Source organism: Pholis gunnellus (assembly GCF_910591455.1).
Source record: "Pholis gunnellus genome assembly, chromosome: 11".
Lineage (NCBI taxonomy): Eukaryota > Metazoa > Chordata > Actinopteri > Perciformes > Pholidae > Pholis > Pholis gunnellus.
The window spans coordinates 23,807,134-23,832,264 of NC_136538.1; the positions used below are offsets into that span (position 1 = coordinate 23,807,134).

Below are 25,131 nucleotides of genomic sequence, written 5' to 3' on the forward strand. Positions count from 1 at the left end.
TTTCTGATTATTATTCAATGATTATTTAACAATATACATTGGTTTAAACAATAAATAAAAAATATAACACAGTGTCACAGTTTCCCCCTTTCTATGAAAGTCTTTCAGGATTTCATAATTAATTTGTTAAACAATAAAGTGTTTATAAGTTTATTAGAGCAACAGTTCATTTGCAACATTAATTTCTCAAACTGACTACACAAAATAAAGTATTTCATTTACAATGAAACAATTAACAATGAGTCAACCTTCTGAATATTGCTGTGTTCTGCTGTTTGCAAAAATAAATAAATAGTGTATTTATAAACTTTTTATTACAACTTAAGGAGACTAATGATGAATGGGTTACAGGTTCAGTGTTGACTGTCTTCCTGTAAAGCGTTGAGTTCGGCCACTCTCCTGCTCCACTCCTCTTCTGTCATTTCTTCTTCTGCTCCTTCCTTAACGTCCTCCTCTACCTGATGCTCTCCTGAAATACAGATCATCACGTCGCAAAGAAATAAAAACACACACAGCAGCTGATGGAAAAGAAAAAGCCCATGAGCTCCAAATATTATATCCAAACAGGCTAACTATTATAAATATATATATTTGCGTGTGTGTCCTCACCGTTGCAGGTCAGAGCGGTGCAGACCCAGTTTCCACAAGCACACACACACTTGTTACACTCCATCTGAGTTTCAGCTCCGTCCTCGAGCACCTCATCCTCCAGAGCACACTCTTCACACACACACACACACACACACACGCACACACAGAAGAACACACGCAGGTAAGAAAAACACAACTAGTGAACCTCTTAAACAATCTGATACGGTTGAGTTTTTCAGTCTTCAGGTTCAAATTTATTTTTTAAATAATAAATAAACATCGCTATTCGAACGTGGATACTTCATGTGTGTTTCGTTACTTCTCTCATATGGATGGTAGGTGGGGGTCAGACAGTTGATGAACTCCGTTAAACTCAGCTTCCAGTCTGCGTTTTCATCCGACAGCTCAATCAAAGCATCGACACACAGAGACCTGAGACACAGACAGAGAGTGAGCGACCTTAACTACTGATTCAAATGTTTTGTTTACAGAAAATCATATTTAACACAAATCAAATTTGCTGTTAAGTTGTTTTCCGTTTGTATAAAATAGAAATTATGCTTGTAACGTCTTAACAACCACACTCCCAACCTTTATCTTCTTCTGTGTGTGTGTGTGTGTGTGTGTGTGTGTGTGTGTGTGTGTGTGTGTGTGTGTGTGTACCTCAGCAGCGTGTTAGTCTCCAGAGTATTAGAGTACGTGAGGTTGAGGGCCGTCTCATTGTGCTTCAGGAAGCTCAGGAACTCTTTGGAGTCGAGCACTGAATCCCCGTCATCGTACGTCTGTAACACACAAACACAGTAAGTTAGATCTTAAATATCTCTTTCAGTTATTCTCCTACAGCTCATAATTTCTCAGGTTGTCCAGTCGTCAAAAAGTTGTACCTTGAAGTAGGTTTGCAGGAGCGTATCGGCTGAGGTCACATTTGAGGCCAAGTTGTCAGATTCAACCTCCTCCTGAACCCACTGGATCGCTCTCTCTCTCAGCCAATCACGGTCCGACAGGAAGCACACCACTACACGCACAAATAAAACGCTTAACGTCAATAAATGAGAGTTCTCTTAAAGGGAAACTTCTGTCATTTTCAAGCTGCAGACTTACTGGGGCTCACATCTGTCTTTGTTGGTTTCTCTGCAAATAGAAACACACAAATAATTGTCACAACTCACACACACACTGCTTTAACTGTCTGTAGGTGTGTGTGAAGGATGTATTTGTGTGTGTGTGTGTGTGTGTGCACTGACCCAGACAGTGTCCTCTGTGCTCCACATGTATCTTGGTCTGGGTGATGCAGGCGTCTCTGTGCAGCTCACAGTGGTTCCTGTAGGATCTGCCGTTGCTGCCACAGACCCAGTTCTCCCTCACGTCACACTGCTGCAGAGAAAGAGGAGGAAGAAGACAACTATGCAGAAACAGTATCTGCTGAACAGTGGTGAACAGGTACATGTATTTTCTCCTATCTGCTCAACTACATCTCAGGGGTAATGTTTTATTTCACCACAATCATTTTATATATATAGTTACTAGTTACAGCAGTTTGATAGATTTCCAATTCACGACAATTAGTCTTTGTGCTATGAGGCTACATAATGCTATTGCTTTCTTTTGTGCATTTGTGGCACTTAAGTAACATTTTCAGTCCAGGACTTTCACTTGTAATGGAGTATTTTAACTCCACCACTGGTATTCAGCAGCTTTTACCTGTAAACAGCGACAGACGGGTTCTCCTCTGTCGGTCGACACACACTCTCGACCTGCACCGCAGAAAGTCCTGGCACACACTGACTGATCCTGACACACACACACACACACACACACACACACACACACACACACACACACACACACACACACACACACACACACACACACACACACACACACACACACACACATACAGAGAAAGCTGTATCACGTTTTCATTTATTTCTGGTTTATATAGGAAACAATGAAAAGAAGTGAAAAGTGTGTGTTTCAGACTCCAGATGGTGACCTTTAACCTCCCTCTGAGACCCACGCCGTTTTGAATGACAATGACTCTTTCTCAACTCACACACACACACACACACACACACACACACACACACACTTGTTATTATTGAGCCAGCTGCACAGCGATGCAGCTCATTGTTGAATTTTTGATTTAAAGCTGGGTCTCCTAAAACTGCCTCTCCAAAACTGAACATTGTAACCTTCCTGCAGGATTTATAGCAGGCCTGCATTAGCTTTAGCTAGGTGTGCCCAATAAACTGGCAGTGTACGATACACACACCTCAACACACGCAACTTTAGAAACATAGATTCTCCTAAACGGATGATTACGTTCAAACTCCACACATTCCTGTAAACTTACAGGTCAGCACACATACATGTTTGCACATGTGAGGACCCTCAGTTACATGACGCATTCCCTCCTGACTTTAATCATCACAACTACATGTCTGACTCTGACCCCTAAATCAAGAAAATTATAGTAATTCTAATCTGAATCCTACATCTAAACGGTCCACAGAAGAAGAGAAGATTGCACGAAAAGTGGTCACTTTTCCAAAAATATTCCTTTTTTTTATATTTTCATCTCAGGGCCTAAACCTCAAATTGCTGCACACAAAGATGAGACAAGAACACACTCTCACACACACACACACACACACACACACACACACACACACACACACACACACACACGCACACTCACTCACTCACTAACAATAGATACATCTGCCACCTCCAGCTGACATCTGCTGCACCGCAAACCTGCTGTTAGTAAACAGCTGACTGGAGCAAAACACACACACACACACACACACACACACACACACACACACACACACACACACACACACACTGCAGTGGTGTGTTGGAGTAATAACAAGTTCATGTCTGATCCTGTTAAACAATTTCTCCTCCTCATTTTGAATCTTCTGTCCTCTCAGTCTCTCTCGTTCCTCTGCTCTCGTCCTCCCTCTACATTCATCTTTTCATCCTCATTATTTTATATATTCATGCTTCCTTTTTGACTTCGTTATTTCTCCATCTGTTCTCTTGTTGCCTTTTATATATAGTTATTTTACCCTCTCTCTTTACTAAATTACAGATTTGTTGTCTGTTTTGTTCAGTCAATATAAGTCCAACAGGTTGTTAATCCTTTACTTCCAACTAATACGATATATTGTATTTTATTTTATTTCACTGTGCTGCTGCAATGACACAACTCTACCATAAGATCATAAAGGGATTTTTATCTTTTTATTAGGTTTTAGTCCTTTTTATTTTGCATAAATGTTTAATTTTACTTAAATTTGTATTTTCGGTATTTTCGATAGTAATGGTATTTTGTTTTGGTGTAAGATAGAGTCAAATCAGTTTGTGCACTACGAAGATTAAAATGCAGATACAGTTAAAAAATAATAAGTTTAGTAACAAGACTAAGTCTACAGCTAGCACCGGCAAGCTAACATGCTCACAATGACAATGCTAACATGCTAACGTCCACGTATAATGTTTATCATGTTGTACGTCTTAAGTTAGCTTGTTAGCATGCTAACGTTTACACAATTACCACTAAAATACAAAGTATAACTGAGGCTGATGAGAGTGTCATTCATTTTTTAGGTATGTCGTCATAAATAAGTACACATGTTGGACAAACTGAGGTTTTGACCTGATGGTGGCGCTAGAGGAACAGTCAGAAGATCACCAACGTTTTTACTCTTTATCCAGATGGGAACAATGAATGTGTTCACCAAATGTCATCCAATAGTTGTGGAGATATTTCAGTCAAAATATTAAATGTCGATCTCACGATGGTGCTGGATCATGAATGTCTACAACAAATGTTCTGCTAATACATTCAGTCGTTTTTGAGATCTTTCAGTCTGGACCAAAGTGGTGGACGCACAGACCGACTTTGCCGTCTCTAGCCACATCTTTTTATATTTTACTAGTTTGAGCTCAGTCTCACAAATGTGATGAATGATTTTGCATTTGTGACTCAAAGGTGATAAAACAGCTGCCGAGGAAACAAAGTGAGTGTGTTTAAAGCTGGATTACAGCTGGAGGGGCTGACAGTAAAGATGAGCTGCTGACAGCCATAATCACACACATACCTGAGGAGCTGCTTCAGCAACAGTTTCAGAGCAAACACACATTTCACATTTCACCTCCACATACCAACTTCACCCTAAACAACCTAGCGCAGCATCGATGACATGTTTCTACAAAACATTAAATAAGTTTCATATAAATGGAAAAAAAACGTTTGTCATTGGACATCAAATATGGTATGCTCAGTGACTTTACAACAGAAATATATGTTCCCCTGAACACTGGACACTGACTGAAATAAGCTTAAGGTTAAGTTGTGCGAACTAAACACACACACACAAACACACACACACACACACACTTCAGGCAATATTCCATGTTTAGTTTATTTTCCTGCTGTCAGAGGTCAACATCAGTCTTTTCTAAAGAGACAACTTGTGATTTTACACTCGAGAAAAGTGGGAAATTAAAAGAAAATTGTAAATGTCATCACTGGAAATATGTTTCAAAGTTTCCCCGTTTTTTCTTTAATATATGCTTTTAATCTGAATGCTTGTCTTGTTTTCATGTGTAGCTTCTCAGAAACACAAGAAGACGTAACAGGAACATCAATCTGCTCAGCTTTAATTAACCCACGCGGTGATTTATTTAATGCGTCATGATTAGTGAAAGTCAACAGTATCTCATATATTTGTTTTAAGTACAAAACAAACAAAAAACAACTGATTCACACTTTGAGTTTACCTTGGCCAGAGGAGAGGAGGAGACGGGAGGAGAGGAGAGGAGCAACTGCAGCAGGAGCACTGAGACGGTCAACATCTGGAGGAGAGAGGAGACGAGACGAGACGGGGGAAGAGGAGGATAGAAGAAGAGGAAAGAGGAGAGAGGAGAGGAGATGAGAGGAGAAAAAAAAAAGGTAAGAGATGAGATGAAAGGAGAGAAGAGGTGAAGAGAGGTGATGAGAGGAGGAACCAAGAGAGGAGATGAGAAAATGAGAAAACAGAAGAGAGGACAGGAGAGGATAGAGGAGAGGAGGACAAAGGGTAGGAGATGAGATGTGATGAAATTAAAGGAGAGAGGACGAGAAGAGAGGAGACAAGAGGAGGAATGAAGAGAGGAGAAGAGAAAAGGACAGGAGAGAAGAAGGGAAAAGAGGAGAGTTAAATAATCATTAAATTAACTGAATATAAGGCAAATATTTACAATTTTAACAATAAAACTACTTATTTTACTAATGCCAGCACTACCACTAATATTACCATTACTATGAACACCAATACTACTATTAATACTACTACTAATAATAATAATAATGATATAGCAGGCGTACCGTGCCAGTCTAACCACAGTTCGTCCAGAAGCTGTTGCTCTGTAATCAACCAGTCAGCATTAAAACAGCCTGTAAGAAGCAGTAACTCCACAGTTTTTGTTCAGCGGCCAAAAGTAATCAATGAACCAGTCAGTCAGTCAGTCAGTCAATCGGGAGGTTAATTCATATCCAGATATCCAGAATGTCAGTATGGATCCATTTAGATGAAGAGTTTTATATCCAGCCAACGATCAGTGAAGCCGTCTGCTTCGCTCTGCAGTGAAACAACGTCTGAGTTAGGAATGAGGAGGGATGCTGAGGGAGAAAGGAGACCAGCTGTCCAGAGTCAACCCCCCCCCCTCCCTTCCTCTTTCCCTCCCTCCTTCCCTCCTCCCTCCTCTGAAACACACATAAAACACACAATCTGTCTTCTTGAGGAATGATGAGTTAAAGACACACGACCAGCTGACATGTTGAGACAACGTTAAACAGCCAAAAGGGAAGAGGAAGGGAAGTTACACTGTTTAGCCTTACATTTTACACTTAAATACCACAAAATGCTCAATAAACCTACAAAAAAACATCTTTAATGTTCATAACAGAAAGATATATAATGTAATTTGTATAGCACTAGTAATTTACTGTAATTAACACGTTCAAATATTTAAAAAGGCCACATAACAGTCACTTCTGAGGTCAAATTAACCGAAATATGCCACTAGAGGAGCAGAGTTACACAGCAACAACTGTGAAAAGAACATTTTGATTTAATGCATAATGGGAGTGAGACTCTAACTAACTTTGATGTTATTGTTGACCGCTACATCTCCGCCCCAAATAATCCCGTCTCATCTGGATGAACTGTAGTCATGTCTGTCTTTTCATAGGAATTATCGACACACAAAAATATATAGTAAGTATTTTTAAAGGAACCGTTTTTTCACACATCTATCTATCTAATATCTATCTATCTATCTATCTGTCTATCCTTTAAACTCTCAAACAGTATGTTGTATTGTCACACTGTGACCAGCAGGGGACAGAGTCTCCTTATTGGTTTTTATTTTCATCAAAACTTTCTTTCTCTCTCTCTCTCCCTACACATTTAAAATGTAAGTGGACCATTGATTCCTGGCCACAACTTTTTCTTTCTATGAATTTGTTTGTTGTATATTTGAATAAACACAGCATGAACAAAGATTTGTAGGCCTATAATGCTTTAACAAGTCAGAGACACGAAAACGTTATAATGCTAGCTGCCTTAAATTTGCAATTAAGTTAACTAAATTACCAAAACCAGAGAGACGACAGACTTAAAACAAACAAACTAGAAAATTGCACCAATCAAAGAATTGTACATTCAGTGCTCCTGATTTTAAAATGTAAATGTTCTGGTTTTAGATGTCTTAGCTCACGCCAAGATGAAGGTCCAAAAACATTAAAAACACATTAAAAACAAAGATGCTGCAGAGTTAAGGAGTCAGTAGAACACGAGACGAGGAGGCAGTTCATGTCATGTGACCTTATACACTAAAATGTTCCAGAGACAAATCGTAGAGCAGCATGATTTCCTGAAACTAACATTTTTAAAGAGGATGACTTTTTGAGTTTTTTTTGTCAAGTTCAATCAAGTTTTTCCCAATTTGTCCCGCTCTGTCTCTCTCTCTGGTGTGACAGGCAGCTGTGCGTCAGAAGATGAGGTTCAGATGAACCCACCCGCCTGGTGTGTGCTGTAACACCAATGGTGCGCTCTCTAAAAATACAACAGAGAGGTCAGCCAGAGTGTGAGCACATCTTTTGCTTGTGTGTGTGTGTGTGTGTGTGTGTGGGGGCTCTTTTAAGGAAAGGTATGTTAATGCAAGACGATAACAGAGGTGTGAAACATGCAAAGACACACTGAAATGTGCACACACACACACACACACACACACATACAGACAAACACGATTACACAAACACACACGTGAGGTGTGAGAGGCAGGAGTTTGGAGATGATGACAAGAGATAAAAGTCTGCTCACACTCTCTTCGTGTCTCTGCGTCGTTGAATCTCTTCAGAACAGAACAAGACACGATACATTATTAGTGTAGGGGCTTCCACAACAACAAGCATGCACGTAAACACACACACATATAAAGTCCTGCAACATCATTCTTAAAACTCCATTTTTTTCCATTCATCTTTTAAGCTATGTCTTGAGAACCCAGCACGAGTACGTCAGATTCACAAAGCTGGCAACACAGACAGACCTTCAGACCTTCCTCCAAAGCCACTCCCCCAAAATGATCGTTATGAACGTGAACAACAAACGTGGCTATTGTTAGCTTTCACAGCTGCTGCAGCTACAGAAAAAAAAACCCTGTAAATGTGAAAGTTTATCTTGATAAATTAGTTAATCGTAAAAAAAAATTATGTAAAATGTGTGTGACTCGACTAAAGATGTATTGATTCCCGGGACAATGTCGACTACATCTTCAAGAAAGCGAGACAGCAGCTCCCTCAGGAAACTGAGGAGCTTTGAAAGCAGCCAGCACACCAAAGTCTGTGGTGTTCTCACATTCAACATTGTCTCATTGTTTGGAAGCCTCTCAGTTAAACAAAAAGACAAACTGATCATTGGAGACAAACAACTCCAACTCAAGGATTTATTCTCTTCACAGCCTAAAAGGCGAGGCACGCCGCAGACTGAAAGTCCCAACGTCCGGAAAATGACAACAGACTTTTATCACTGCTCCGGTCACTTTAAGATTTTAGGATGCATCATTGTCGTGTATTGTTGTGTTTTCTTATCTTCCAGTGGCAAAGACAGTTTTCCATTTTATGCAAGGTTAATAGACAATAAAGTAATCTGAATCTGTTTGAAGCCGTGTGCAGCAGAAAACATTGTGATATAAAATAAAAATGTTAAATGCAAAACCGCTAAATTTGCATATTCGGAAAATAAACACAAAAAACATTTAAAATGAAACTCCGTTGGTCGCAGAGGAAATGTCCGCGCAACGCCACTGCTAAACTGACATCAAATATTCCATGTTTGAATTTTTTAAGCGAGGCAAATGACAATCGACAAATAACAAGAAGATGAAAGTCAAAAAAATGTGGTGGATCAAATCTTTCCAAATTCACCTCAAGATGGCAAAACCGTTTCACACAGAGATTCATTGTGGCGGTTTTATGAGTCTGGCACCAGCTCTTTTCACCGGAAGCTGTTTGGAACAAGATAAAGCCTTTTTTTTTTTTTTTAAGCAGTCTTGTGGTGTCATGCAGACTTTGTAAAGAGCGTTAATTGTTATTTAAAGGTTCTGCTTCAACGGAAAAAAGTCATGAGTTGAAAGAAAAAAGTAGTTTCAAAAATCAAAAATGATATAAATCTTTCCGAGAATCTGTAGTTTCCCAGTGTTTTGTTGTCCTTATGTACCCAGAGGAGGCTCATTGTCCTCATTCTAATTGTATGTGGTAATAATTGTAATATTATGAGACATGCTTTCTAGATTTCATGAAAAAGTGGAGCTCACTGCATCATTAAGATACAATAAAGACATGGATATAGTGGAGCAGTTTCTACCTGAGAAGAGAATGAAGTCACTCTCTCTCTCTCTGTCGTTAGCAGAGCTTTGTTGACATGCTGCTGCTTTTAGTGCATGTTCGTCCATGCGAGCGGGATCCGCTAGCTAGCTAACGGTCGCCGCTTTGCACTGCTTTCATACGGCGGTTACAGTTGATAACGAAGTCCCGACCGACAGCGTTGCCGCCGAGGCGTGGCACCCAAACCTCCGGTTCCCTTTAAGGTAAACCATGTTAGCTCTGTCAGCACTTTTGCCGTAGTTTGCACTGTTAGCGCTCTTAGCACCGTTAGCTATGAGCCGCCGGCTCGCTGCCGACATGTTGAGAGCCGTTGAGAGACAATCGAAACGCTCCCAATCTCGCATTTAAACCAGTGGCGTTGTGTCAGTGTTAGAGACACAATGCCATCCCGTTTGAAAGGAGAATTGTTAATGTGTTGTCACATGGTGCAACCACTGATTCACGCGAATCGAGGGGAACTCTCCTCTTCACTACATCACGTACACACACACACACACACACACACACTGATAATGGCCCAGAGGAAACCAGTTGACATTGGCAGTTGGCATTTGACACTATCACAAGTTCTCTAGAAAGCGACCACAAATTTTCCAAGCTGATAAAAGAAGCCCGGAGCGTCGCAATAGCTAATAATGAGTAACCCCTCTGTCAACCTGCAGTTGTGAATTGTCGTCACTTCACTGCTCTGACTTAGAGTACATCTTGCGTTATTTTATCTGTGAGTAAAGACACAGTTTTGAGTATTTTACCATATTACTTTAGTGGCTTTTTTATCGCACAAAAAAAAATGTACGATAGTCACCGTCAGACTCTTTAGCAGCCGAGAAGAGAAAGAACGATCGAGACCTGTTGCCCTCGTTACTTCAACGTGTTTTATGACAAAATGAGACTTTCTTGTCTTTCTAAATTGTTCATTTAAATTGAAAAACATCACATGTGTAATTCATGGCAATATTCAAACGGGATCAAATAATTATTTGTCTCTCTCTCCGTTGACTACCGTACAGTTTTTACCGAAATAAGGTCCCACAATGGTCAACACAGAGGGGCGGGACTTTGCCTTTCTAGACCCTTTTTGAATTTTCATTCATAAAATGTTCATAAAAGTTGATGAAAGCATTTTCAGAGTAAACGGTGATGCTGAAGGACTCACTTCTTCCTCTTCTTCTTTCATATTCAGCAGTATATGTATACAAGCAAACATAAACCTTCTCTACAACCAATTGTTTTTAAATTGCAGAAATGTAACATGTATATAATATACATACATTAGCTTTCTTGCCCAGAGTAAAATGAGAAGATTGAGATTGAGATTGGAGGTGCAAGTGAGAATTATTTTGTTTCTGTTGGACAGAGCCAGGCTAGCTGTTTCCCCCTGTTTCCAGTCTTTATGCTAAGCTAAGCTAACCAGCTGCTGACCATACGGCGTACAGACAGTTATGAGAGCGTATCATGGACATTAACCCGGGTTATCAACAGAGACTCACAGTCATCCGTAAACTCAAGTCAGCCCAACCCCATTTATTTCTCCTGTACCGAAGCATTATCACCTGTTTTTTATATAAATAAACAAATTTAGCCAGAAAACTCACTGATATTCCCACCCAAACACAAAAACACTAATCACACCTGACCCGGATCACCAATCACGTCACCTCCCTTCTCTCTTCATGTACATGAAAGGCCAATTTTAGCAAGAGCTTTGTACCTACAGCCACACGAGCTTAAAATAAATAACCTCTTCTTAAGTTACAAGAAACCCAGTCTGTGGTTTAGAGTGATAATCCATGTCTGTCTGTCTGTCTGTCTGTCTTCTCATCTAACTCTAACTAGTCATTTAATATGGAAAATGTTTCTTTCGTGTCTGGGCAAGACGGCAAATGTGACTATTTCTTTCATTTGAAATGTTATGTTACTTTCACAGATGAACGTGCTTGTTTAAATGATTCTGAGTGACGTTTCTGCAAATAAATGTTGTTTTTGGCCCGTAGTGGAGGTATATATAAAGCCTAAATACTGCTGCATGAAAAGAATAATAATTATTATTTTGTCCAACTATTCTTTAAAATGATAGGCAGCAGTGATATTATGTATTCCTGAGAGGCATAGAGTTACTCCTCTTTAAATTAGTATTATTATCCGTAGTTGGTTGTCTGCAACTAGTTGATGGAAACAACAATTATTGACTGATTGGTTTACTGACTTTGCGCTTCAAATGTCTCCAGAATGTTTTATAGAAACTATCTACAAAGTGTGTTCCTGCCTCACAGCGAAGGTATAAACTGATGTCTGTGGATTTTACATGTAAGCTTGTTTTCACAACAATATACCAACCGAACAGAGAGACGTATAGAGAAGAATAGAGCGACATGGAGGAATGCATGACTGGGACCTGCAGCCATTGTGTCCAAATACAATATCAGACTTCCTTGAGATGCCAGACTCCACAAACACACACATGCATGCCTAAGAGTTGAATAGCAGGCAGCGAGGCACCAGGCCCACTTCCTCTGCTGTGGGGGGGACAAAGAGAGAGAGAGGGGGGGGGGGGTAAAGAAAGAGAGAGAGAGAGAGAGAGAGAGAGAGAGAGAGAGAGAGAGAGAGAGGAGGCTGGTACAAACTAGAGGCTCACACTCATTTCGGGTCAGTCCTCTGGACACAAACTGCTCTCATCTGTCTGCTGCTGCACCGACTGTCTCACTGTCAACTCATCTGAATGAACGTTGCATTTGTTCATCTGTCTGTCTCTCTCACCCGTCTCTTTAAGCCGTCTCAGGGTCACATTCTGCAGCTCAAGTTGTGAGAACAATGCACAAACTTGTGGCTGAAAACAACAACAAAAAAAACAACAACACCTTAAACAACTAGAAGACATCTGGACCGGTGCAAACTACCTCACATACGAACAGCTTCTGCTGCTGCTGAGGATCAGGGGAAAGGAAGCTCCTTGCTCAAAGTAGCTGCTGAGGAAGAGGAGAGCAGCCACTTCACCAACGTTGTTGAGATTTTCTCAGGCCAACTGCAATCCTAAATCAGGTAAAGTGTGTGTGTGTGTGTGTGTGTGTGTGTGTGTGTGTGTGTGTGTGTGTGTGTGTGTGTGTGTGTTTGTGCGTCCATCTGGTGGATTCTTGAACACAACGTGCCGCCCACAACAACAAACTTCAAGGTTAATGTTGGTTTGATTCAGTGTTTTCTCGTTATTTTTGTCCCCATCATGGAAACTCCTCTGAAACAGCAAATTCTCCTCTGAAACTCTCAGTGCGAGGCCTATAAATCAAGTTTTTACCACAAAACTATGACTAAAAAAACATTTAAATGCAGGAATAATAAGATCGAAGATAAGATAAGAAGTAGATGTGCTCAGGAATGAGCCGCTGTCATCATAAACCAAGCGCACCTCAAATATCTGATATTCTATTAAAGACCAAATTAATTTGTTTCAGGACAACATCTAATGAGGCACATGGCCAAAAAACAGCTCACGCTTTTGATAGCTCACATTTGTATTATGTCGACACTTTTAATTGGGGAATATTAATCGTGTAAATTATAAATAACGTTTATTATCAGATTAAAAACATCCTCATGTCTGAGCGAGGTCAATGGTTCCTAATTTATTATCCATCAATAACCAGCATAGGAAAGAGATGTGTGTGTGTGTGTGTGTGTGTGTGTGTGTGTGTGTGTGTGTGTGTGTGTGTGTGTGTGTGTGTGTCTGTGTGTGTGTTATAAAGACAGGATGCAGAACAATACTGAGTGCTGGATAGTCGACACACACACACACATGCACGTAAAGGTCGAGGGGAAGTCTATAGAAGGAAGTAATATTGTTATTAATGATGCTGGGAGCACTTGTGAAAGACATACATACACACACACATACACACACACACACACAGTTAGTAAAAGCCTTCAGGTTTCATAAAAACAGGAAGGGAGGGGCGTTTAGGGGCGTTTAATAAATAAGGGAATTTTAGGCTCACAAAAGATTAAATGAAAAAAATGCCTTTTACACTCTGTATCACTGGTCATATTTTGGACCTATAAAACAATATATGCAAAAAAAGTCTCTGTATTTTTGTACTAAATCTTCCTGTAAAACAATATATCGTGTGTGCTTATGTAAGCTGGTACCAACCAATTTCAGCCAATAATATCATGACATCCATCCATCCATCCATCAATCAATCCAGGAGGTGTGTGTGGAGCCACAGTCCTCTGTAGCTTCGTATCGCGCAACATAAACCTGCCCACCTTTTTTTCCACCAGTAGCTCCTCGCAGGACGTTTCACTCGGGAACACGTCACAATACAGAAGCTGAAGATGCTCTAACTTCCTTTTTATTGTGACTTAAAATTCATGAGATTGTCCGTGATATCTCCCAGGTTTAATGGGACCCAAGATGTAGTTATGTCTTTTCTTTTCCCACAGGGAGATTAAGTTCATCTTATTTTAGTTTTTCATGAGAATGTCATAAGAACGCAGCTTCTGAAACAGACTTTAAAAACTAAACGTTACATAAAAAGTATAAATAACAAGTTGTAGTTGTCTATAAATTATTCATTAATTTATCATAATTCTGCTGCAGCGTGTTAAAGTCCCGATCCACTCAAAAACATGTGTTCTGCTTATTGTTGTTTGATCTCCACTGTGCAGACTGATGTATGTGTGTGCAGAGTTTGACCTTCATCTGCTAGAGGAGGGAAGTTTAAATCTGGGTTTAAGACGTGCACGTACGAGCTCGATCATGTCACATTACAACAATCCTGTAAGCCAATCATGTTCCAGTGTGAAACACACACACGTGTGATGAGGAAACTTGAAACCTCCAGTGCACACACACACACACACACACACGCATATTTGACTTTTCAGTGAAGTAGGAGACATGTTGCAGGAGTTAAACATATTAATATAGATTGTGGACTTTTTCAATGAGGGAAAAGGTGTGGATGTAATTTTAAAACAATATGAAAATGTAATTGATCTTTTTTTGTGGAAAATAAAAATGTATGAGACACAAATTATCGTTCAAAGCAAAGAATATTTATGTCTTTGAAAAGAGCTTAGAATAGAAAAAAGTGAGCATTGCAGTTTTAAGTTGTTCAGTCAATAGAAATAATAAAATGAAAGAAATGATCGGGAACAAAGTGGCAGCAGCTTAATCACATTAATAAGTATGTAATCAATTAATTCGATCACTCCAAAATGATCTCTCTTTGTTCTTTGGTTGTGTGCTTTTCTTTCTCCTCTCAATAATCTAAATATTCTACCATAAGTGCCTCTTATATCAGTTGTTTCTATAGTTTTGGTTACAAACTAATTAATTTGCCAAAAAAGAGACCAAATGCACAATAAACAAAGTTAAAGATGAACTTAACCGATAGCATTATTATGTCTTTTACACATTTTCAATAGATATCGCGACAGTGAATTATTTCAGGCTGGTCTTATACAGCGTTCATAGCTATACCTATGAAAAATAATGTGTTGTAATTTGTCAATTATCCACAAAATCATGACCAAGGAAATATAAGAACCGCTAGACACATCAGTTGGGAGTGGGGGTGGATGAGTCCAACAAAATACGACCTTTTACCCAGAAGACCGCTGTTTGTTCCCCGTGTGAAACAAGAAGTCAACGTTGAATTATTTATCACGTAACTTCCGTAGTTATCTTAACCCAAATGGCAAATCTTTTGGCAAACTACATATTTTACGATATTTTACGAAACCTAACTACGTAGTTTTGTTGCCTAAACCGAGTATTTTTTACTGTGAAGACGGAACTTTATTTTGAAAAGTGTGTATGCATGTAACGAACTGTGATACAACTCTTATCAATACATTTAACCTTTTAGTCGAAGATAATCCCCTAAATCTGAGAATCGCTGGTCTGTAGGGACATTCTTTGTCTTTTTCCCTTTTCGATCATTTTGGCTGTGATAATTCATATGGCACAATTATTTTGAGGATTTATTCTAATTTTGGAAGTTCAACCATAGCTTCCAATCATCTAATAATAAACTGCGTAACCAAAGTACAAACACTCATTGAGGAGTAAAATGTCCCCATTAAAACCACATGTTTTGATCCCACGGTACATTACAGCATAACATAATGCCTGCGGTTATATCAGACCTTCAATTGGGAGCCCTGGCTACAATATCTACAAACAAGAGAAGAGAAGGCAACAAAATATCATACGAGGAGGTTTCCTCTCATGAAGTCTGACTGGAACGAACCAGACAGGCAGGTTATGAAATTGACTGAGATCATTCCCGTTCCCAAAGAGATGGATTATTTAAGTTGTATTGACTTATTAGCAAGCACTTTCTCTCAGGACCAACACTTACTGAACTCCACTGCTGCTTCAAGAACAGAGAAACAATATGTTAGTATTATTATATTTGGGTTTTTTTCTTAACAAAACTCTCATATTGTTGAGTGAAATGAACATCAGAGCCTCTATAAACTGCTGGCCGAGCTTTGGACTTCTAGCATTGTTTGGATTTTACAGGGAAGAAAATAATAGCAGTAGTAATACACATCGCATGTCACATATCAAAATGTGTGTGTGTGTGTGTGTGTGTTTACAGTAGACATCTAGTTTTCCTTCCCCAGAGACAGACGGAGTGGAGTGTGGGAACCGAGAGTGAAGCTAAACTAAGACATGGGCACAGACGTTTGTATTAATGGGGTCGGGGCCGGGCCGGAGAGAGGGTCAGATAATACAAGAACACACACACACACACACACACACACACTCATACACACTTGCTAACACACCAACCAGCACAAACGGTATTCTTCAATCTTTTACTTTTTTCAACAAAATTTCAGAAAATTGGCAAAAGAAAACGCAAATAAACATGTTTAATCCACTACTTTCATATTAAGAGTTGATTCATGGAGATAAACAGCAGGTGCCATTTTTTATTATTGCAGAAAAGGAAGCTTTTGAAAGAGCAAAGAGAAACGTTTCATGTATCAATTTGAAGAACATTAAAACATCATAACTGGACGGCACAGATCTGGGCCCAGTTTCCTGATAATAATAAATAAACGTCTCAGAATGAAAACAGAGCTCGATGTGCAGTAAACTGTGAACAGCTTAAAGCTTGTTTGCCTTTATAATTCATGTTACCGGGCAGAAGTAACGTAAGAAACTTTGGTTTAGCTGCTACTTAATGCAGATTTTACGTTTACACTCATATTATTATTAAATGAACCAGTAACGGTTCCTTAAAGTTTCCTAAACATTTGTTATCGATTGTGAATTTCATTGTTATTTATACTGTATGTGTTGCAAACAACAGACACATCATCAATAAGAAGAACAGATACAGAACCTGAAGACAAGTGAAATTTAAGTCAATAGATATGAAAATATATGTCTTCTTATTGTCTAATTGAAAAAAGGTCTTAAAAACAAAACAATGAAACATGTAGTTTTTAGTTCCTCCTGCAGCTTCTGCAGCTTCTTAAGATGCTCTCAGCTACGGGTTTAATCACTGATCGTTGTTCCCGGACATTCTCACCTCATACAAACCTTTGTCTTTGCCTTTTGTTTAAATCAACCACAGAGGAGATTAGGAGAAGCCTAAACGTGACCCTGCTCATGAAACCTGTCTGTGCTCTCTGATCTTCAGGTGGACTTTAATTCCTGCTGAGAGACAAATAAATACAAAAGTCTGTGCTGAGCTGTCATGGCAGACTGGAGCCTGCTGGGAAACTTCCTGGAGGAAGTACAGGAGCACTCTACCTCTGTTGGCAAGGTTACAACACACACACACACACACACACACACACACACACACACACACACACATACACACACACACACACACACACACACACACACACACACACACACACACACACACGTACACACTGCACACATTGCATGCCAGGCAACATGGCACATGGTGGAAATAAACATTCGTATTCACTCTCAAAATAAAACAATATTGCAGATTGTTTGTTGACAAATGCTGAAGAAGTTATTAAGTCCTAATATATGTAAAATATAAGTTTACCTCCCAATAAAATAATATAAATAACTATATACCTTAAATTAATATTCTAAGGGTGTCACTAGAGTCCTTAAACAATTCCTCCTCTTGCATTATTCTTATTTCTAAGCCAGCAGTACGTTTCATTTAAACTTTATTAGCCCCGACTTATAAAACAAAATACACGAGAAACATCTGCAGCTGACACGAACAACTGAAAGTAGGAGACATTTGTTCAGACCTCTTATAGCATTTTCAAATGTTGTCACAGAAGTCAATAGGTCCTGATCATAATCATTATTTCTTTCTATATCATTGTTTCTGAGGGTTTCATACATCTTTCTCTGTTGTTTTTGGCCTCACAGGTGTGGCTGACCATCCTGTTTATCTTTCGTATCCTGGTGCTCGGGACGGCGGCTGAGTCGTCGTGGGGAGACGAGCAGGAAGATTTCAACTGTGACACCGAACAGCCGGGCTGCGAGAACGTTTGTTACGACCGAGCTTTCCCCATAGCTCACATACGATACTGGGTAATGTACAAACTAATGCAGAACATTTTCCTTGCAGCTATAGTTGGTATTTTTTTTTAATCATTTCTAACATTAAGTCCTTTTTTAACGTATGCCGGGTTCAGACGACACAATATTCAACGTATCCTCATGATATGATATAAGCAAAAGTTATTCCTCATTTTTGTGCGTTTTTTCCTACGAAAGTCCAGCAACTTCTGTCTTCACAGGAAACAACTTAGTTAGGTTTACGCAACAAATCTACTTAGTTTTCGGAAATATAACTACCGAAGTGCCGTTACTGAAGTACGCAAGTTACTTAACAAATAAATCAACGTTGACTTCACGTTTCGCATGCAGCATGAATAGCGATCGAATCTCTCCTACTTCCCGCCCAACGTGGGTTTTTGTGGGGTTTATACTTTGTTCATGATTTCATGGATGACATACGGTTTGATTTTGTGGGATATCTATGATACCTACATACGTTTTCATAGCTACGAATGCTGATTTCAAGCATCACTAACCTTTGATTCAACTGTTTTTTTTTAAATCGTAAATCTGGCTGCTCTCCTCGCAGGTGCTCCAGATCGTGTTCGTGTCCACTCCCAGTCTGATCTACATGGGCCACGCCATGCACACTGTCCGCATGGAGGAGAAGAGGAGGAGCAGAGAGGAGGAGGAGGGAGAGGGCGGAGAGAGGGAGGAGGACCAAGGAGGGGGTGAAGGAGAGGGAGGAGAAGAGAAACACGGGAGGAAAGGAGAGAAAGTCAGAGGAAAGGAGGATAAAGGTCAATCGGCTGGTCGAGTCCGTCTGAGGGGAGCGCTGCTGCAGACGTACATCCTGAGTATAGTGCTACGAAGCGTCATGGAGGTACATGCTAGTCCTACAGACCAGGGCCCAGTCCCAATGTCCCCCATAAGGCCTTAAACCCTGAACCCTGAAAGGCTGCAAGGGCTTGAAAGGGTATAAACATGAACAGCGAAATATCCCAATACTTTGATTACTCCAAAACATGTTACGTTTAAATGTCTCTTGCCATACGAGACAAACAGTAATCGGCAAATCTATTTCCTCGTTTTAGTCAAAAAAGAAAAGGTTGATGAATAAACCAGGTGTGTAAAATATAATCTATGCTTGCAGTCCTCTGATTTCATATGTTTTTATGGACTCTCCTTAAATCATTAATGTTAACGTTTCTGTATCAAATATTTTGAATGCCTCCAGGCTTCCTCTGGGAACCCCGCCGTTTTAGCGCCACAACAGTATGAATTGTGGGTAATTACCTGATGCAATTTCTGTAGAAAATGCGTGGATTTATAACAAGACATCCGAGTATAAAATAATAAAACCATAAAGCAAGCGCACTAGTGTTTCCTTTAAATAACTCTATTGTGCTATTACTGCATTTTACATCTTTAAGAACCTAATGACTTAAATAAAGGCTATTCAAGTGCTCGTACCGGGAAGTTGATTTACCTTCAAAAGATAAGTTGTAATTCCACCATTTAGGCCATTACGTCAAATTAGCTTCACAGCCCACCACCACAAATGCGGACTGTGGTGGTGCGCATGAAGGCCCACAAACCCTGACGGACTTTTCATGAACGAGCCTCAAAGTCTGTGAGTGTGGACATTGGGATTGAGCCTGGATAAGAATTACCTCTTATACGTGTTTCATTTTGTAGTACATTTTATACATGACCATATATTATACTGCATGGTATATCATGATGAGGAGGTAAAATGGAGACGGTGAAATGTGTATTTCTACGACTCAACGTTGAATGAATTCGGCTGACTGTGATTGGACCTCCATACAGGTGGTGTTTCTGATTCTCCAGTACATCATGTACGGAGTCTTCCTCAACCCTCTGTATGTCTGCAAGGTAAAACCAGAAACCTAAACCATGTTGAGTTCTTTCTGACATATGAAATGTGATATTCAGGTCCCACAGTCGTATTCTCTCTCTCTCTCTCTCAGGCCTGGCCGTGTCCGCATCCAGTGAACTGTTACGTCTCCAGGCCGACAGAGAAAAACGTCTTCATAGTGTTCATGATGGCTGTGTCCGCCGTCTCTCTGGCCCTCAGCGTGCTCGAACTGCATCACCTGGCGTGGAGACACTGCTGCAGGTACACGTGTTGGAGCTTAAGAGACCAGATGATGCATGTTTTTGAGTTTCCAGGTGCATTTTTACAAAATCTAAAATGCCACAATGTGTATGTTTGTTGAGTTCTTTCAAGTCTAGAGAAATTAAAGACACTGTTGGCTGTCACCAGTGGTGGAAAGTACAAATTTACTCATGAACTGCACTCATGTACCATTTTGAAGTACTTGAGTAATTCCATTTTCTGCTACTTTGTACTTCAATTTAACTTAATTTCAGAGGCAAATATAGTACTTTGTATTCCGCTCCATTGATTTTTAAAGCTTTACTAGATAGACTTCACATTTAACTGATATACACAAGCATGATAATCCAATAATATAATACTAAATACACAGGGAGCGGAGGGAGATAACGAGGGACAGGTGAGAGCAGGTGTGACGAGCAATCAGGTGAAACTCCTAAAGGGCGACAATCACACAGGCGGCAAACAAAGGAAGGCAGGAAGTGGCACTGCAAATCCGTTGTACTCGGGACACAAAAAAATGCGACAGAATGGTCCAAATCAGAAACTAAAGGAAGACTTATGTAGCAACAAGTTAGCGCTCACATTGAATTACCTTTTCATAGTTTTTTACTGTGTGTTATGGAGTGTTTGAAACCGTCATTTCCTTTTCTGTTCAGTTGATCTGTGTAGATCTTTGCAAGCCTCTCGTCTCTTTTAACAGGGCTCTCGAGGATCCTTGAAATGTCTTCGCTGAGATATTCAGAAATATTTACCCACAGGATTCTTTAGTTGTTGATTTTAAAGACGGCTACTTTATACACTGCTTCTTTTGGTTAAAGGTGCTGTAGTTATTGATGTAGGTCCTCTGTAGATGCTTGTGAAGCTCAGAGACGGGGATTAAAGACTTGGAATTTGACTTGGATTTGGAAGGATTGCAGCTTAAAACACAAGAGACAAAGACTTTCAAACAGGGAACAAATTATAGCAAAAACCATAAGACAATGACAGTTTCATGATTTCCAAAGCTGATTTTACAAACGTAGTTCAAACAAATGCAACCTTGTTAAAAAGGATGAAATCAACAGTAGTGGTAATGAATATACACTTTTTAGAGGAAGGGGAAGTCCAAAGATTTTACACAAGGAGCACCATTTAGTGAAAACAGAAGGTTACGATGTGTGCCGGAGCCTCATAATGTCCAGAGACAAATCTGATGATATTATCTTGTGCTGCAAATTTATAATTTATGACCTTAAAAGCTGGGGGCACCAAGACAGAAAAATATAAGCATTTATCAGCGAGGGGCTACCAAAAACATACTGTTGGTCATTGATGTAGGACTCTGTGGTTCAGAATCAGGATGCAGAGCAGCGTATGTGCAGGATCTTTGTATTAGTCGTGTAGAGTCAGATTAAACAAAGCTCTTGCAACAACTAAAGTGCATTTCTCGTCTATTTTGGGCATTCAGTGATTCAGCTTTTACTTCCTGGAAATGAACGTAAAGGTCAAACTGTCTGAGGATAAAAAAAAAAACCCTAAAGAGCTGAAATGTAACTTTGCATTTCCTCTGGAAATAAAAAGACAACTTTGAGTAAAATTAAGGTTCTTCAAGAGCACAAGACATTGTTTCACAGCCTCTTCATTGAGTAGGAGGTTAGTTGTGATCAGAGTTTAGCAAAATAAGGTTTAAAATGAGTAAATCAAGATTTAAAATGAAGCAGAGCTCTAACTAACTAAAACTAATCTGTTTAGTAAATTCAGGTTTCAACCAACATTAAATAGTTTAAACAATATAGAGTTGCTTGCTTACCCAAAGTAAAATAAATACATTTGTATGCTCTGTATTCCTTAATTTATTTTGCTCGGTAGTTAAAAAGACTTGTTAGCCGAGCGTCACTCAGCAGAGAAACTTTAATTACTTGTTGAGCGAACTAATGGAGCAAAATGGCCAAATAATAAAACACACACAAAATAATAGAGACCATGGCACCATGGCCACCATTATTTAATATAGACTTTATTGTCTTAACTGGTATCTTAATCCAGCTGCAGCTTCGTAAAACTCAACTGGTTTGAGTGTGTTCCTTCATTTTCTTCAACTTGATTATTTTTGTTCAATCCGTCTCAAAAAGGCAATTTTAAAATGTAAAACCTCCTCAAGTGTACGTTTAAAATTAATATTTGATCACAGTTTGAATTGGAGTTTAAAGTTTTGGTGCAACAGAATTTAATTTATTCTAGATTTACAACGAAGTTCACAGAAAGGTTTGAATTGAATCTTAATTTTAAGATAGTTTTAAAGTGAAACCTTGATTTAATCAGGTTTATAAATGAATCGTTGTTGGTGCAACCTATTTATTGTTAATCTAATTCTTCATGGTGAGGCGTTAACTGTCTAAATCTCTTCATTGCAGGCGGTACTTCTTAAAAGTGAAGGCCGTCCCTCCGGCTAACGTCTCGCGGGCTCGTCCTCTCTCTCTGTCCCCTCCCCCGCCGTCGACCCCTCCCCCGGACTTCAGCCAGTGTGTGATCGGCTCCTCGCACTTCCTGCCCCTCCCTTTCCCCAACCACCGCCTCGCTAACCAACAAAACTCGGAGAACATGGCCACCGAGAAGCACAAAATGGCCGCCGCCGCCGAGGAGGTGAACCTCCTCCAGATGAGCTGCTACCCGCCCGCGTGGCAGGGCGCGGGCAACGGTCAGATCCAAGATGGCGGATACCTGAGGACCGACACCAGCTCCTTGGAGATGAACGGCGGCCCGGACGGGCTGCTGCTCTGCCCGAACGGAGGGCTCTGTCACAAGGACAAACGGAGGTTCAGCAGAACGAGCCGAACGAGCAGCCGAACGAGAGCAGACGACCTCTCTGTGTAGAAAATTTGACTTCTCACACTCCTGCTGAATAAACTGAGACACATTTGATGCATGAACATGTGCACATATATACGCATTTAAGACAGTTGGAGGAATCATCTTTTACATTTCCATTAGGAAGCTATTCCTTTTGACATTATGCTTTTTCAATTTATTCTCATACAACATTTTGTATATCTTTTTTTTTCGCAAACAGCTGTCTCCTTGATGAAAGACCAGTTTCGTCTTTGCACAGGAAGCAATATTTTACCATTTCTACCTGTTCTGTTTGCTACATCGTGATTTGAAATGTATAGATTTACATTTTTAATTTAAGAGCAGCAGATACAAAAATACTTCATGCAACATGTGGACACACCAGTAAAGGACTGTAATGTCAAACGTTAAACTGTTTAGTAATGGTGAGTAGTTATTTTGATAGAAAATTAATTTTCTGGTCTAGAAACACAGTTTAGTTAAAAACTTTGCATTTACAATTGTTTGGCCTGCGACTCCTTTTACTGCAGATCTAAATGCAGACGATCAGAGATGAAATCTGTGCTCTAATCACAGCACCAGATATTTCACTCAAGGCCTTTTGAAAAGATTATTTTTTGCAGAGTGAAATCAGTGGATGTTAATATGAAGCACAAATGCCGATTCCATCTTCACACCAGCACTTCTTCACTTTTTAAAATTTATGCTCAAATTTCTGATATATATTTTCAAAACTGTGTCTTTCGTTTGACTTCTTAGTCCGTTTTGAGAAATACTGGCGAGTGTATTTATGTTAATGTCTCATTATGACTATGAACATCTGGACTGAAACACAATGGACGACAATCTTTGCAATCTGAAATGTTTGTTGTGTGTTTTATTTGCAGATTGTACTGTAGTTTGACAAATTACACTGATTATACTATCAGTGATGATTTGACATTGCTGGATATTTACTATATTGTAGTTTTGTATTTATTATTCCACTTCGATAATGTGAATGCTGTATATGTTTAAAAAGCTTTGCAAAATCAGTTTGAGTCTATTTCTCTCTCTAAAAGGCTGATGAGTAAAATAAAATGCAGTTTTGTTTACATGATGGACACAATAAGAGGAACACCGTAGTCCTGGCATGCTCACTCTTTTCTTTATCTGACTCCTGCTGATTAGTATTTAACCTAACGAGACTATGTTGTGGAGCGGCCTTGATATAAATTACTGTCGTAAATGCTTTTCACAGCAGACATTTTGACATTTTATAGTAGGAAAAGCACATAATAAGTGTGACAATAATGAAGCCTCGGTTCTATTCGGGTGTCTCAGTTGTAGGAACGATACCAGGACACTGAAACTGAAGCAGCAAAATGGATTTTAGCCATCCGTTTTATTTTTTTGTCATCTCAAAATGTTTCTTATGGGAAAAAAAGGCCTGTTGTCAATTTTGGGATGCCACGTTCTCCCTTTGTCATAATATCATATCAATATTTCCTCCGGTATTTTGATCAAGTAGGTGTGTAACAGCTACAGCTGTCAGACACATTTAAACAACAAATAAACTCTGTATCTGTATCAGTCAGTATTAAAGGACTCAGTTCAGTAATAAACACCCAATAAACACAAATGTGCATGTCGTGAATTAGACATTTGTACCCTTGACACACTTAAATAACTTCTAAACATTGATAATTTGTTTGCATATATATCACAACAGAAACTATCCAACATTGTATTCATTCAAAGAAAACACAATGTTGTGTTTAACAGTCAAAACCTCAAGTTTATCTCCACATCAAGTTATTGTTGCTGCCAATTTAGCATCGACACTGTATGAGAGAGTGACATCATTTAATTATATTAATTTAAAGGAATTAATTATGTAATTTAACACTAATTTGAGGTAACAAACTAAGTGATCTGAGTTTATAATTTGTGCACATACATTATGATAAATTACCTGCGATATGTGTAGTTGAGAAATGCCCAAACGGTTGTTCCTGTGAAGCATCGTTATGAAAACTAGAGATCACATTGCATCGCCTAAAGACTCGTCATATTTCCCTTTGACCCCTCGGTTTATTTCTAATAAGACAGTTAGACAGTTGGCAG

At 39.4% G+C, this 25,131-nt stretch overlaps 2 protein-coding genes across 2 annotated transcripts; one reads left to right on the top strand and one right to left on the bottom strand.

The window, feature by feature from the left end:
- Positions 1-267: 267 nt before the first annotated feature.
- LOC306702842 (follistatin-related protein 1-like) lies at positions 268-6,070 on the bottom strand. The gene is made up of 10 exons (XM_079168557.1): positions 5,969-6,070; positions 5,383-5,457; positions 2,293-2,382; positions 1,836-1,965; positions 1,693-1,722; positions 1,476-1,606; positions 1,255-1,373; positions 911-1,023; positions 610-720; positions 268-469 (listed from the first exon to the last, which is right to left on the bottom strand). Exons 2-10 carry the CDS (start codon positions 5,455-5,457, stop codon positions 354-356), a joined length of 915 nt encoding a protein of 304 aa, XP_079024683.1. The 5' UTR covers positions 5,969-6,070; the 3' UTR covers positions 268-353.
- A 6,376-nt stretch (positions 6,071-12,446) lies between these two features.
- Positions 12,447-23,236, top strand: LOC306702914 (gap junction alpha-5 protein-like). Its single transcript, XM_079168670.1, has 7 exons — positions 12,447-12,571; positions 17,188-17,313; positions 17,916-18,080; positions 18,640-18,933; positions 19,884-19,949; positions 20,045-20,193; positions 22,590-23,236. The coding sequence occupies exons 2-7, from the start codon at positions 17,245-17,247 to the stop codon at positions 23,047-23,049; spliced, it is 1,203 nt and encodes a 400-aa protein (XP_079024796.1). The 5' UTR covers positions 12,447-12,571; positions 17,188-17,244; the 3' UTR covers positions 23,050-23,236.
- The last annotated feature ends 1,895 nt before the right edge of the window (positions 23,237-25,131 follow it).